A 15,122-nucleotide genomic window follows, 5' to 3' on the forward strand; every position below is an offset into this window, starting at 1 on the left:
CGTCGGAGGTTCGAGTCCTCCCTCGGGCTTGGGTTTGTGTGTTGTCCTTAGCGTACGTTAGTTTAAGTTCTATTAAGTAGTGTTTAAGCTTAGGGATCGATAAGACCTTACCACAAATTTCCAAAGTTTTTTTCTTCTAAAGCAACGCTTTAACGTTTACCAAAGTTAACTTTTTTAGTGACGGACTACTGATTAACGAAGATCACTTTTTGAATAACGTTACCCAGCTGTGGTTGGGGGTTGCTGGCACCTTTAAGAACAGACTTACTAACACCTACATTTATGTTCGATAGTAACAAATTTATTTTTCCCAGAAATTTTTTGTTGCTAATACCCATCTGTCTTTTATATCCTTTCTATTCTCGTCACTTATTCCGCTGACTCCTGTAATATTCATTATACTAATAAGGGTATGAAACACGCTGACATTTATCTCAAATGTAATGATAATCAAAACGTTACCTGTAACTTGTTAGATGTGCCACTTTTACTTCGCTCTATGTTATCTCGAGATGATTGTGTGTAGCGAAGAGTACTTCCGATTGCAGTATCACTTACCCCTTCCAAGTTCCATCGATGACTTTTGCGAGTTAAGTATACCTGGAAGTAAGCTCCCGTGTGAACACGGAATCCTCTCGTTCCACCATAATGGTCATTTCGAGAGGTATCTGTGTCAGGGAACAGTGTAACTTTTGATACTTCTAGGGACTATTGTAACAGAAAAATCTCTCGCAGTGCACAACGTCTTTCTTGCAAACTTAACACTGGCGTTTGACGCTTTCGTCGTTACTAAACGAACCTTTCACTTAACTCGTCGTCCGCCCCCGGTAGCCGAATGGTCAGCGTGACGGATTGCCAATCCTCTCGGCCCGGGTTCGATTCCCGGCTGGGTCGGGGAATTTTCTCCGCCCAGGGACCGGGTGTCGTGCTGTCCTCATCATCATCATCTCATCCTCATCGACTGCGGGTCGCCGAAGTGGCGTCAAATTGAAAGACTGGCATCCGGCGAACGGTCTGCGCGACGGGGGGGCCCTAGCCATACGATTAAATAAATAAACTTAATTCGTCTCTCTTCGTTAGGTCTTATCTATCTCCTGCCCTAATTCTAACTAGGAAGGCTACCGGACCATCGGGATTCCCCTTGATAATATTCTCTGAGGGGCATAAAGTAGTGTGACAAATACGTCGAGATATAAGTAGCTGTTCTCAGAAAATGTACTAGACTTCTACGAATGTGAACATGCGGAAAATATTTTGTTCCAGGTAACGGGTACATCACGACTGGCGTCCTGAGGGAGATCCTGCGAGAGCTGGACGACAAGATCACGGAGGAAGAGCTAGACATGATGATCGAGGAAATCGACTCAGACGGCTCCGGGACCGTCGACTTTGATGGTAGGCGAGATGCACCGTATATCGACCCGTAGAAAGTATCGATGTTATGTTGAAATATTGTAGATATCAAAAACAGATAATATATTGTCGTTATATAGACAATATCTATGCATTTTCCCAAGATATTTGGTTTTCATAACTCTGTTTTCTGTATAGTTACACTAGGTGTTGGAAATGAGTAATCATTGTTCTCACACATTCTGTCAAACGTCGTTGTCGTACTCTTCAGTTCGACGACTGGTCCGATGTAATTCTTCACGTTAGTCTTGCCTATTCAAGTCTACATATCTTAGCATAGCTAATCCATTTCAATCTATTTACTGTAGTTTACAATCCTTACCGCCCCCCTCCCTTTCCTCACAACCCTCCATTACCAAAGCAACAGGTTTTAGTTGCCAACCTATCCGTTCTTTTAGACAAGTTCTGCGAATTGTCGTCTCTCTGATATCTGTTGATACAGGTTAATCGTATTGTAATTACTTCTTCCTTCCCTTCTCCCTGCACGCACTAGGCATTTGCCTGTTACGCCCTCTTGACTTAAATTATTGATGTTTCTATCTTTTCCTCGATTTTCGTAATAGCCTTCTATCCAGTGGGTAATAATTCATCATTGACTTTGATATTCTGTCTTCTTCGATTCTTGTGAGACGGTTCTTCCAGTTATTCCTGTACTCCTTACTCTGCTCGTCTAAGCTTTTCGCTCACAGTGCAGACTTGATGTCTGTTTTTCTTTTCCTACCCACTACTGTGCAATGAGCTACTCTTCTTAGGAATCGCATCTCCAGTGCTTGTATTCTTTGTTCATTTCTTTTTGTTACGCTCCATGACTCACTACCATATGTCTCGGTTGATACTGACATCGTTTTGTAGAACCTGAGTAGAGTTTCCTTTCTCACTTTTGTTCTGAGTGTTCTGCAGATTATTAGGTTAATGTGATTAAATACGGTTTCCTTATGACCTTTAAACAAATTTCTTGGCGCACCTGTCATAGACCAAATTTAGATAATAACTATTTCCTGTTTCGAACTTAACTACTTTTTTTTTTAAAAGTAGGATTCAGTCATTTTGATACAGCAGTAAGCCAATACATCGAAAGTATCGATAGTTTATATGCTATATAGCATCATCATGGAAATCTTACACCCGATTTACTGAACAGACGACACATCGATGTCTCCGTCACTAGGTGCACGTTATGTTCTAGCTCTCCTACCTATCGCCGGCCCCTGTTACCGAGCGGTTCTAGGCGCTTCAGTCTGGAACCGCGCGACCGCTACGATCGCAGTATCGAATCCCGCCTTGGGCATGGATGTGTGTGATGTCCTTAGGTTAGTTAGGTTTACGTAGTCCTAAGTTCTAGAGGACTGATGACCTCAGAAGTTAAGTCCAATAATGCTCAGAGCCATTTTTTTCTCCTATGTATCCAGTCTTCCGCTAGTCTGCTGGAGTGCTTCTGCTGACCCCAGATTTTTCGCAATCTTCGCCTGGGATCTGTTCAGCTCCTTTTATACCATACACAAATACAACTAGCGACAATACTTGTGATATGTTGGGACCAGATTTATCAGTGCCACTGCTCGCCTGGCAGAATCGCGCGTGACTGAATTTTTCTTCTTGCAATTCTGACTGAAGTTATTCTGTGTCGCAAGGCTCTCAGAATTTTGCAGTTCGATGAAACAACAAAGTATAGGGAATGACTTGGAAAGTAGAGGCAAAAGCTGCCAGGAGGTGAAGCAATCCCGACTCTAAACGTTTTTGACGTGTCCAGGGACAAATCCATGGTGGAAATTACTATGAAGTGCCTCCAATTTTAAAAACAGTGTAACTGTGACCTTAGGAATCTTTTAAGACCGTACGTTTAAACAAACTGATCGCTGCCACAGGTACTGAAATGTGATGTGTGCGTCGTTGTGTTACATTTGCATACAATGCAAGACGTCCAGAGCTAAGTGCAGGTGTGGGACAAGTACTTAGCTGTAGAAACATCGATCACCGTGCAGGTGCGTGCCGTTTCTCCCTCATTATTGCCTAACGTATTGTTTAACAATATCAACTGATAAATTTGCTAGTTGGATAAATTGTGCTCAAGAACCATGTGACCTGACATCTTCTCTTTCTTCAGTATAAGCCGAATTGTCTGAAATCACCTGTGACGTCTCACAACAGTTACTGGCATCCTTTCGAAGAAATATTAACACCTCATTGCACCAGCTGGCACGTAAAATCATGAGAATACAAGTGACTGTAATAGAGGTGGGATTGTTGGATGAGTACAGCACATGCTTCCGTAGTCTTATGTTACGAATTTCAACTAATCCCAATAACATTACTTCATGTTGTATAAAGTTCTACACATTCTTACCAAAAGTATCAGGACACCTGTTAGTGAACATTAATATGAGCTGCATCCAGGCTTTGCCTTCATGTCGGCTTCAACTCTTTTGGGATACCTTCAGCGAGGTGTGTGAATATCTGTGGAGGAATTCCAGCCCATTCTTCCGCAAGAGGCGAAACCAGAGATGACAGTGATATTGGATGCTGGTGTCTGTATCGAAGTCAACTTTCTGATCCCAAAGGTGTTCCACTGGACTCAAGTAGGGACTCTGGACAGAGCAGTCCAATTCAGGAATTTTATTGCAATGAAAACCCTGCTTCACAGATGCTGCTTTACCAAAGAATGTATTGTCTAGCTGGCCATCGTCTCTGAACTGTTCCTCAACTGTACCCGGTGCACAATGCTGTAAAATGTTTTCACATCCTGCCGCATTTAGCTTTTCATTAAGCGGAATAAGCGGACCTCACCCTAACCACGAAAACCGTCCGCACTCCGTAACACCACCTCCTCTATAGTTCGCTGTTGGCACCACACATGATGGCAGGTGACGTTCTCCAGCCACTCGTCAAATTCGTACTCTTCCGTAGGACTGACAGAAGGTACAGCGTGATCCACCACTCCAAATCGCTCGTTGTGTGTCATCCACCCTCCAGTGGACTCTCTCTTTACTCCACCTCAAGCGCCGTTTTCCATTCTCTGCGGAAGTATGTGGCTCGTGAGAAGCGTTGTACAAAATTCGTTTTAACTCCCTACATACTGCCACTGTGCTAGCTGCTTTACTGGTAGCACTTTGGAACTCATGAGTAATTTCTTTTGCTGATTCATGCGATTTTTTTCCTACCACCATCCACAATCGCCGACGGTCTCTGTCCCCCAGCACTGGATGTCCCCCTGGTCTTGGTATACCTGTGGTTGCTGTCTTGAGTTTCCACTTCACAGTCACAGGCGACATGGGCCGCTTTCGAAGGGTTGAAATGTCCGTGATGAATTTCTTACCCAGCTTACATCCAATGACTAGTCCAGGTTCTAAGTCGCTGAGCTCTGCTGATTGACCCTCTCCTATGTTATTTCTTCTCTACTGACAACACAATACTCTCTGCCTTCTTTGATACTAACGGGTCCTCTTCTCGTGACATATGGTGGTCAATTCCGCATTACGTGGAGACGTCCAGATACACTACTGGCCGTTAAAATTGCTTCACCAAAAAGAAATGCAGATGATAAACGGGTATTCATTGGACAAATATATTATACTAGAACTGAGGTGTGATCACATTTTCACGCAATTTGGGTGCATAGATCCTGAGAAATCAGTACCCAGAACAACCACCTCTGGCCGTAATAACGGCCTTGATACGCCTGGGCATTGAGTCAAACAGAGCTTGGATGGCGTGTACCAGTACAGCTGCCCATGCAGCTTCAACACGATACCACAGTTCATCAAGAGTGGTGACTGGCGTATTGTGACGAGCCAGTTGCTCGGCCACCATTGACCAGATGTTTTCAGTTGGTGTGAGGTCTGGAGAATGTGCTGGCCAGAGCAGCAGTAGAACATTTTCTGTATCCAGAAAGGCCCGTACAGGACCTGCAACATGCGGTCGTGCATTATCCTGCTGAAATGTAGAGTTTCGCAGGGATCTAATGAAGAGTAGAGGCACGGGTCGTAACACATCTGAAATGTAACGTCCATTGTTCAATGCGAACAAGAGGTGACCGAGACGTGTAACCAATGGCACCCCATACCTTCACGCCGGGTGATACGCCAGTATGGCGATGACGAATACACGCTTCCAATGTGCGTTCACCGCGATGTCGCCAAACACGGGTGCTACCATCATGATGCTGTAAACGGATCCTGGATTCATCCGAAAAAAATGACGTTCTGCCATTCGTGCACCCAGGTTCGTCGTTGAGTACACCATCGCAGGCGCTCCTGTCTGTGATGCAGCGTCAAGGGTAACCGCAGCCATGGTCTCCGAGCCGATAGCCCATGCTGCTGCAAACGTCGTCGAACTGTTCGTGCAGATGGTTGTTGTCTTGCAAACGTCCCCATCTGTTGACTCAGGGATCGAGACGTGGCTGCACGATCCGTTACAGCCATGCGGATAAGATGCCTGTCATCTCGACTGCTAGTGATACGAGGCCGTTGGGATCCAGCACGGCGTTCCGTATTACCCTCCTGAACCCACCGATTCCATATTCCTCATGTCAGCACGTTATAGGTGTCGCCACCGGCGCCAACCTTGTGTGAATGTTCTGAAAAGCTAATCATTTGCATATCGCAGAATCTTCTTCCTGTCAGTTAAATTTCGCGTCTGTAGCACTTCATCTTCGTGGTGTAGCAATTTTAATGGGCAGTAGTGTACTTTTCACCACGTTAGTGTATAAGCATCGATTCACAATAGTTATGAATGAAACACAAGGAGACACGCTATGCTTTGCAGTTATGGGTGCATAATGAGGACGAGTCTGATTTTTTTCTTGCGTCATCAGTGGTCTGATCCTTTTGTCCATATTGAGCTAATTATATTACGCGCCCACGATAGTATGGCACTCAGCGCCGCATGGTCGCAGGCGGAAACAAGCAGTGGCGTTACAGTAAACAAGCAGACCTGTGTCTGAGGATAAAGCATCGCACTGTGAGAGATTTCACGACAGTTGTGCAGATGCTACCAAGTGTTTCAGCGTTTCACGTGAAATATCACGATAAAAACTCACGGTAAGCAGACCGAAGGGTCCTTAATCTCAGTTGCAATCATATTGTGTCGACTAATATGTCTATGGCGGTATTGGGAGTTGTTACAGTCAAGGGAACAATCCAGTCATCAACAACACTTTGCAATGCCTTCACAGGGACATCGATGGTGTGAGTTCTTGCAATGCCCTGCACAGAATATCTAGTATTTTTTGTTACTTATTAGTTTTCTGAAAAAATGTTGCAGTATATTACCACTCTCTGACAGAAATAATGATTTGCTGGTAAATGACTGGTTCAATAACGCGTGTTGGCCTAGATGCACACCATATTCTTTTTTGCACACTATGCAGATATGGACTGAATTTAGTGAATACTGCAATTAAAACTCCTTAAAAATTCGCCTTCATGCAGTATGGTATGTCGTACATGTACTTCCAGCCTGCTCTTTCGAGAGTGCCTTACTGTTGATATTTTGTCGAGAATTTTTATTCAGTTATTTTAATGGCTCAAATGGCTCTGAGCACTATGGGACTTAACATCTATGGTCATCAGTCCCCTAGAACGTAGAACTACTTAAACCTAACTAACCTAAGGACATAACACACATCCATGCCCGAGGCAGGATTCGAACCTGCGACCGGAGCGGCCACGCGGTTCCAGACTGAAGCGCCCAGACCGCACGGCCAAAGCGGCCGGCAGTTATTTTAATGGTTTTCAAAAGGATCCACTAAGCAGAAATGGTATACATTCTTGCATTCATTGTGACATGACAAGTAACAGCCTCTGGATTTCATTTTGAGGAATTTCTTCTTACTCCTGAAACACATGCAGTATCAGTTCATGTAGGTTCCTGTTGCAGTTAAAAATCTACCTCTTCCCATCACATCCCACACATGCTTCACGGTTGATAAATCAGTACACCTGGTAGGCCAGTCAAGAGTCCATATACTCTAGGATTTTGTGGTGCGATGTGCTTAGTGCGGTCTTGCATTGCTGTTGTTGTTGTTGTTGTGATCTTCAGTCCTGAGACTGGTTTGATGCAGCTCTCCATGCTACTCTATCCTGTGCAAGCTTCTTCGTCTCCCAGTACCTACTGCAGCCTACATCCTTCTGAATTTGCTTAGTGTATTTATCTCTTGGTCTCCCTCTACGATTTTTACCCTCCACGCTGCCCTCCAGTACCAAATCGGTGATCCCTTGATGCGTCACAACATGTCCTACCAACCGCTCCCTTCTTCTAGTCAAGTTGTGCCACAAACTCCTCTTCTCCCCAATTCTATTCAATACCTCCTCCTTGGGTAACAGAAGAAATATTGAATTTAATTGATGAAAGGAGAAAATATAAAAATGCAGTAAATGAAGCAGGCAAAAAGGAATACAAACGTCTCAAAAATGAGCTGGACAGGAAGTGCAGAATGGCTAAGCAGGGATGGTTAGAGGACAAATGTAAGGATGTAGAGGCTTATCTCACTATGGGTAAGATAGATACTGCCTACAGGAAAATTAAAGAGACCTTTGGAGATAAGAGAACCACTTGTATGAACATCAAGAGCTCAGATGGAAACCCAGTTCTAAGCAAAGAAGGGCAAGCAGAAAGGTGGAAGGAGTATGTGGAAGGTCTATACAAGGGCGATGTACTTGAGGACAATATTATGGAAATGGAAGAGGATGTAGATGAAGATGAAATGGGAGATACGATACTGCGTGAAGAGTTTGACAGAGCACTGAAAGACCTGAGTCGAAACAAGGCCCCCGGAGTAAACAACATTCCAGTAGAACTACTGACGGCCTTGGGAGAGCCAGTCGTGACGAAACTCTACCATCTGGTGAGCAAGATGTATGAAACAGGCGAAATACCCTCAGACTTCAAGAAGAATATAATCATTCCAATCCCAAAGAAAGCAGGTGTTGACAGATGTGAAAATTACCGAACAATCAGTTTAATATGCCACAGCTGCAAAATACTAACACGAATTCTTTACAGACGAATGGAAAAACTAGTAGAAGCCGATCTCGGGGAAGATCAGTTTGGATTCCGTAGAAATACTGGAACACGTGAGGCAATACTGACCTTACGACTTATCTTAGAAGAAAGATTAAGGAAAGGCAAAACTACGTTTCTAGCTTTTGTAGACTTAGAGAAAGCTTTTGACAATGTTGACTGGAATACTCTCTTTCAAATTCTAAAGGTGGTAGGGGTAAAATACAGGGAGCGAAAGGCTATTTACAATTTGTACAGAAGCCAGATGGCAGTTATAAGAGTCGAGGGGCATGAGAGGGAAGCAGCGGTTGGGAAGGGAGTGAGACAGGGTTGTAGCCTCTCCCCAATGTTATTCAATCTGTATATTGAGCAAGCAGTAAAGGAAACAAAAGAAAAATTTGGAGTAGGTATTAAAATCCATGGAGAAGAAATAAAAACTTTGAGGTTCGCCGATGACATTGTAATTCTGTCAGAGACAGCAAAGGACTTGGAAGAGCAGTTGAACGGAATGGATGGTGTCTTGAAGGGAGGATATAAGATGAACATCAACAAAAGCAAAACGAGGATAATGGAATGTAGTCGAATTAAGTCGGGTGATGCTGAGGGAATTAGATTAGGAAATGAGACACTTAAAGTAGTAAAGGAGTTTTGCTATTTGGGGAGCAAAATAACTGATGATGATAGAAGTAGAGAGCATATAAAATGTAGACTGGCAATGGCAAGGAAAGCGTTTCTGAAGAAGAGGAATTTGTTAACATCGAGTATAGATTTAAGTGTCAGGAAGTCATTTCTGAAAGTATTTGTATGGAGTGTAGCCATGTATGGAAGTGAAACATGGACGGTAAATAGTTTGGACAAGAAGAGAATAGAAGCTTTTGAAATGTGGTGCTACAGAAGAATGCTGAAGATCAGATGGGTAGATCACATAACTAATGAGGAAGTATTGAATAGGATTGGGGAGAAGAGAAGTTTGTGGCACAACTTGACCAGAAGAAGGGATCGGTTGGTAGGACATGTTCTGAGGCATCAAGGGATCACCAATTTAGTATTGGAGGGCAGCGTGGAGGGTAAAAATCGTAGGGGGAGACCAAGAGATGAATACACTAAGCAGATTCAGAAGGATGTAGGTTGCAGTAGGTACTGGGAGATGAAGAAGCTTGCACAGGATGGAGTAGCATGGAGAGCTGCATCAAACCAGTCTCAGGACTGAAGCCAACAACAACAACAACAACAACCTCCTCATTAGTTATGTGATCTACCCATCTAATCTTCAGCATTCTTCTGTAGCACCACATTTCGAAAGCTTCTATTCTCTTCTTGATTAAACTATTTATCGTCTTTCAGAAACGACTTCCTGACAATTAAATCAATACTCGATGTTAACAAATTTCTCTCCTTCAGAAACGCTTTCCTTGCCATTCCTAGTCTACATTTTATATCCTCTCTACTTCGACCATCATCAGTTATTTTGCTCCCCAAATAGCAAAACTCCCCTACTACTTTAGGTGTCTCATTTCCTAATCTAATTCCCTCAGCATCACCCGATTTTATTCCACTACATTCCATTGTCCTCGTTTTGTTTTTGTTGATGTTCATCTTATACCCTCCTTTCAAGACACTGTCCATACCGTTCAACTGCTCTTCCAAGTCCCTTGCTGTCTCCGACAGAATTACAATGTCATCGGCAAACCTCAAAGTTTTTATTCCTTCTCCATGGATTTTAATACCTACTCCGAACTTTTCTTTTGTTTCCTTTACTACTTGCTCAATATACAGATTGAATAGCATCGGGGAGAGGCTACAACCCTGTCTCACTCCCTTCCCAACCACTGCTTCCCTTTCATGTCCCTCGACTCTTGTAACTGCCATCTGGTTTCTGTACAAATTGTAAATAGCCTTTCGCTCCCTGTATTTCACCCCTGCCACCTTTAGAATTTGAAAGATAGTATTCCAGTCAACATTGTCAAAAGCTTTCTCTAAGTCTACAAATGCTAGAAACGTAGGTTTGCCTTTCCTTAATCTAGCTTCTAAGATAAGTCGTAGGGTCAGTATTGCCTAACGTGTTCCAACATTTCTACGGAATCCAAACTGATCTTCCACGAGGACAGCTTCTACCAGTTTTCCCATTCGTCTGTAAAGAATTCGCGTTAGTATTTTGCAGCTGTGACTTATCCTGGTGAAAATATGACATTGTCTACCCTGGTAATGAACTATACTATAGCAGGACTTACCATTCTTGCCACGTAGCGGTGAGTATTCAGGCTTCCTTCTATAGTTACCAAATCAGCCCTTCTGTCATATCAAACAGCTCCCCACACACATGATTCCAAGAGTTAAGGCCATCTACGTATACGCTGGCGTCGATCTGACTGCCACAAACAGAATCGAGGCTCTTCCCTGAACACCACGGAATGTCACTCAATGTCCCAGTTGACACTGAATCTACACCATTTGCATGTGGTATGGGAGTCAATAAAGAAGCCACACGGCAATTCTAGATCTCAATCTAGCATCCATTAATCTCTTCCAGAGGGTACGTGATGAAACTTAGTGTGCAACCTCCGCTCGCATTTCAGCTGTTGTCATCCGTCTATTCGTCTAAGCAGTCGAAAATCCTATGATCTATTGTGGCGCAGTCCTCCTCGAAAGACCCTCCCTTCTCTCATTGCCGAACGCTGGCCTGATTCCATGTCGTTGCTGGTCGTTCTGAAGTCATAGCACTACAGTCAACGATCTACGTGATCTGTCAGTGTGATACTCCTATGTCCCGTATGTCAATGGTCTGAATTTTCCGAAGGTATGAAAGATGATAAGGCTTCTTGTGGTCGTGTGTGTTGTTATCTTCACCTGAAAAGTTCCAGCAACGTTAGATACACCTAATAGCCAGCATGAACTCACTTAATTCTTCATGAGCAAAATGGCTTACTTTTCTGAACCGAAAATTTTCAAAGAGAGCACACATAAGGATGGCGTTTTAATTAGTATATCCCACAGGCATGGAAATACCGGAGTATCAGTTTGGCATCATGTGGTCTAGGAACTCATGGTGTAACAGAGTCCATTTCCATCAGAGTAATAATTAAGAATTCCCGTCAGCAACTGGGCCCATGTTATCATATGTCTTGTTTATAATGCTCGAGTGATAAATAAAAGTACGTTTCCTTGCTGGTAGTGAAACGTCTCCTTTGAACAATTTATACAAGACTGTGCTTAAACTGACACACAATATTTTTAGCGCAACGCAATCTGACTTTCAAAAATCCCTACAAAAGAATGGCCCTGACTAACTTTAACCTATACCTTTCACAAATCACTTACCTCACAAAAATCTTCATTACTCGAACTACTGCAATACAGCGAGCGCCACTACTGCCAGCTAAATAAAAGATTCAAACTACGGAAGGCACTAACTACTGATAGGCATAGTTAGCAAATGAAAGATTTTAATAGAGAACAAACAATGTATTTACCTTAATAGTCATCAAAAGTCATAATATACATAGCAGTTCATGACATCCAGTCTTATAAATTTCAAAACTCCGCCATCTCTCTCCCCACATCCACCACTGCTGGCGGCTCACCTCCAACTGCGCAACGCTACGCGCTGTTCACATCCAGCTGCCGCTGCCCAACACTACAATGGCAGACAACAATGCAAACCAGCCACAGACTGCACACCAACTGCGCAACGCTACGCGTTGTTCACATCCAGCTGCCGCTGCCCAACACTACAATGGCAGACAACAATGCAAACCAGCCACAGACTGCACACAGCACAGCCAGTGATTTTCGTACAGAGCGCCACGTAACGTTGCCAATAAGAAAACATAAACAGCCTACTTACAGTAGTAACATCCAACAGTGTTCGACCTAGCCCCTACACACTGTGTAGCTGTTTGCCACTTGCTCCACTGTGCAGAACAGGTGTTTTATTTATTTATTTATTTTATTATTGTTCCGTGGGACCAAATTAAGGAGAAGTCTCCATGGTCATGGAACGAGTCAATACATGAAATTATAACACGATAGTAGAAACAGATAAAATGAAATACAAGAAACGTATTCAGGCGACAATTCGTAAGTTTAAATAAAGAAAATCGACAATGTAACACTGTAATTTGCTTAATTTTTCAGCTCTTCCAGGAGCTTCTCGGCAGAATAGAAGGAGTGAGCCATGAGGAAACCCTTCAGTTTAGACTTAAAAGCGTTTGGGCTACTGCTAAGATTTTTGAGTTCTTGTGGTAGCTTATTGAAAATGTATGCAGCAGAATAGTGCACTCCTTTCTGAACAAGAGTCAAGGAAGTGCATTCCACATGCAGATTTGATTCCAGGAGTTGACCTGTGTGTGCCGCGTGTCTGTGTTACAGCTGTCTATGCAGTCACTGTACCCACTTTTCATGTGGCTGTGTTGCAGAACGTATGTAGGTGCTGTACCTACCTAGATGTGTGGTTGTGTTTCAGAGGTAATGTAGCTGTTACACTTATCTTGACATGTGACTGTGTTGCAGGGTTTATGTAGGTGCTGTACTCATCTTATCGTGTGTCTGTATAGTAGTGTGTGTACCTGGTGCCACATGTGTATGATGCAGAGTTTTCATGCACGTGTTGTACAGAACCTGCCAAGCGCGAATGTTGCAAAGTTTACGTCGGTGCTATACCTTCCTTGCGTGTACCTGCGTTGCAGAGGGCATGCAGGTTCTGTACTTACCTTGAAATGCAACCATGTTGCATAGTTCATGTAGGGTTATATTCTCTGTGCCACTTTTCCGGGTTCCGTGTGTATATCGGTGCTGCACTTTACGTTACTTTGCGCTTGTATTGCGTAAATTTGTGTCAGACCTTACATACTTTGCCGTGTAGCTGTGTCGCAGAATTTATTTAGGGCTGTACTCCTCGATACACTCTGCAACACAGGCACACACAAGGCAAGTACAGTGCCGACGTGTGTACCTGTGTTGCAGAGTTTATGTCACCGCTGTACTTACCTCCCCATGCATCTTCGTTGCAGAGTTTTATCTCACTGCTTTACTCTGAGTTGCAGAGCTAACGCCAGTGCTGTGTTTACTTTCGCTGTGTTGCAGAGTTCATGGAGGTGATGACGGGCGAGTAGGCGCCGCGTCGCCCCCGCGCCGCGCTGCCTCCGCGCCGCGCCGCCCCCGCGCCGCGCCGCCGCCCCCGCCGCCCGCCTCCCCCCGCCCCCGCTCAGCTCCCACGGCTGTCTCTACATTCCCGGATGGGCTTCGCCTCTCCGCTTTCTCATCTCGTCGGCGAGCACGTCGGAACCGAGTGCGCAACGGCACTCCACAACAAGCGTTCTAGTTTTGGTAATAACGGTAAAAAACCACACTCGTTGCCACACGAAAATTTTGTCCATCTTTGTTTACGCATAGCAGTAAGTGTACCCTGTGAGTGTGCAACAACAACATAAATGTATCGAGCTGTATCTATGAAATATCTGTGTGGCAACACATTCTGAGAAAGCAGTGCTGTGACCACCAGCTTTGTAATACAAAGAAATTGTCAATAAAATATTTTATCGTCACACAATTCACGACTACATATTTGGTTTCTTACTAAAAATTGGACGTAACTATAAATATTAAAAGCGATATAGTAGTCATGCCACGAAATCCCAACATGTAAAAGTAACATACACCGCCTATTCAAAAAGAGGGGACATATTTGAAATATTTACTGCTTCCAAACTACAGAATTTCTCTAAGCACATCCGATGATACCTGAATGACACCTGTAAGGTATTACTATCTTTACGACGTTTCTCAACGAGTCATATACGTTATCTCGCATTTCTAGCTGCTTCTCTCACACAAATAATGGTGAAAATTGAGAAACTGAGGGTTACCACCAGCCCAAGCCCTTCCTAACCATTTAGAAAAAACGGAGCTGAAAAATTATTACTTTAATTACTTAAATAATTTAATTACAAGTATGCAAATTTCTTTAAGTAGCCAGATAAATAGCACTCTATGTCGTGCATGAAGCAACTTGATTAATTCAGGATTGGAAATCAGAGTAAGTGGGTAAGATCAAAACCACAGAATTTGTCTTTCACGTAGATTATTTATTGTATCTAAGTATTTGGTTGCACATCCTAATACGCATAACTGGTGCCTGACTAGTAATATTTAAGCAAGAATTACGTGAGAATGTATCAGAGCACAATTTAACTACAGCAAGAAGAAACACAGAAAACGGGGGTGGGAGACAATGATACTATCATCTCCTTTGCATTCATACCATAAAAATATCTCTGTGGGATTCGCATTACGGTTCTACTCATGCACTGTTCTGGACAGAGGGTTAACCAATGCACGAGGTTATGCGATAATTATTCAACATACTAACTGCGTCTGCTGCTTGCAAACGGCCGAACTAGAGCACGTGGTGCATTCCGAATCAAACTGTTGTGCTGCTTTGTAGAAAGCACACGAAAGAACAGATATTCTTGCAGAAATTATAGCTCATTAAAAAAGCAAACTGTTAAAATAAAGCCTATTGCGGTGCCATGGTGGACCAGAAGGGTCATTGATTACCAAACACGTGGCACAAAATCGACACACAAAGACAAAAGCAACTTCCACAAAATATAAGATTAAAAATCATACTCGCTTCGACACAGTACTACAATCACGTACGGTTAAAGTGATCCTAACCAGCTTTTACTAATCAGATTCACCGTTTGAAATTCTAC

At 43.3% G+C, this 15,122-nt stretch overlaps 1 protein-coding gene across 1 annotated transcript in view; it reads left to right on the forward strand.

Moving 5' to 3' along the window:
* Positions 1–13,957, forward strand: part of LOC126176772 (troponin C, isoallergen Bla g 6.0101) — a 64,605-nt gene extending 50,648 nt beyond the window's left edge. Inside the window, exons 5-6 of the mRNA XM_049923941.1 lie at positions 1,264–1,395; positions 13,492–13,957. Of these exons, the coding sequence (XP_049779898.1) occupies positions 1,264–1,395; positions 13,492–13,520 (161 nt within the window). The 3' untranslated portion in view covers positions 13,521–13,957. The remainder of the gene's footprint in view (positions 1–1,263; positions 1,396–13,491) is intronic.
* The last annotated feature ends 1,165 nt before the right edge of the window (positions 13,958–15,122 follow it).

Source organism: Schistocerca cancellata, chromosome 3 (genome assembly GCF_023864275.1).
Source record: "Schistocerca cancellata isolate TAMUIC-IGC-003103 chromosome 3, iqSchCanc2.1, whole genome shotgun sequence".
Lineage (NCBI taxonomy): Eukaryota > Metazoa > Arthropoda > Insecta > Orthoptera > Acrididae > Schistocerca > Schistocerca cancellata.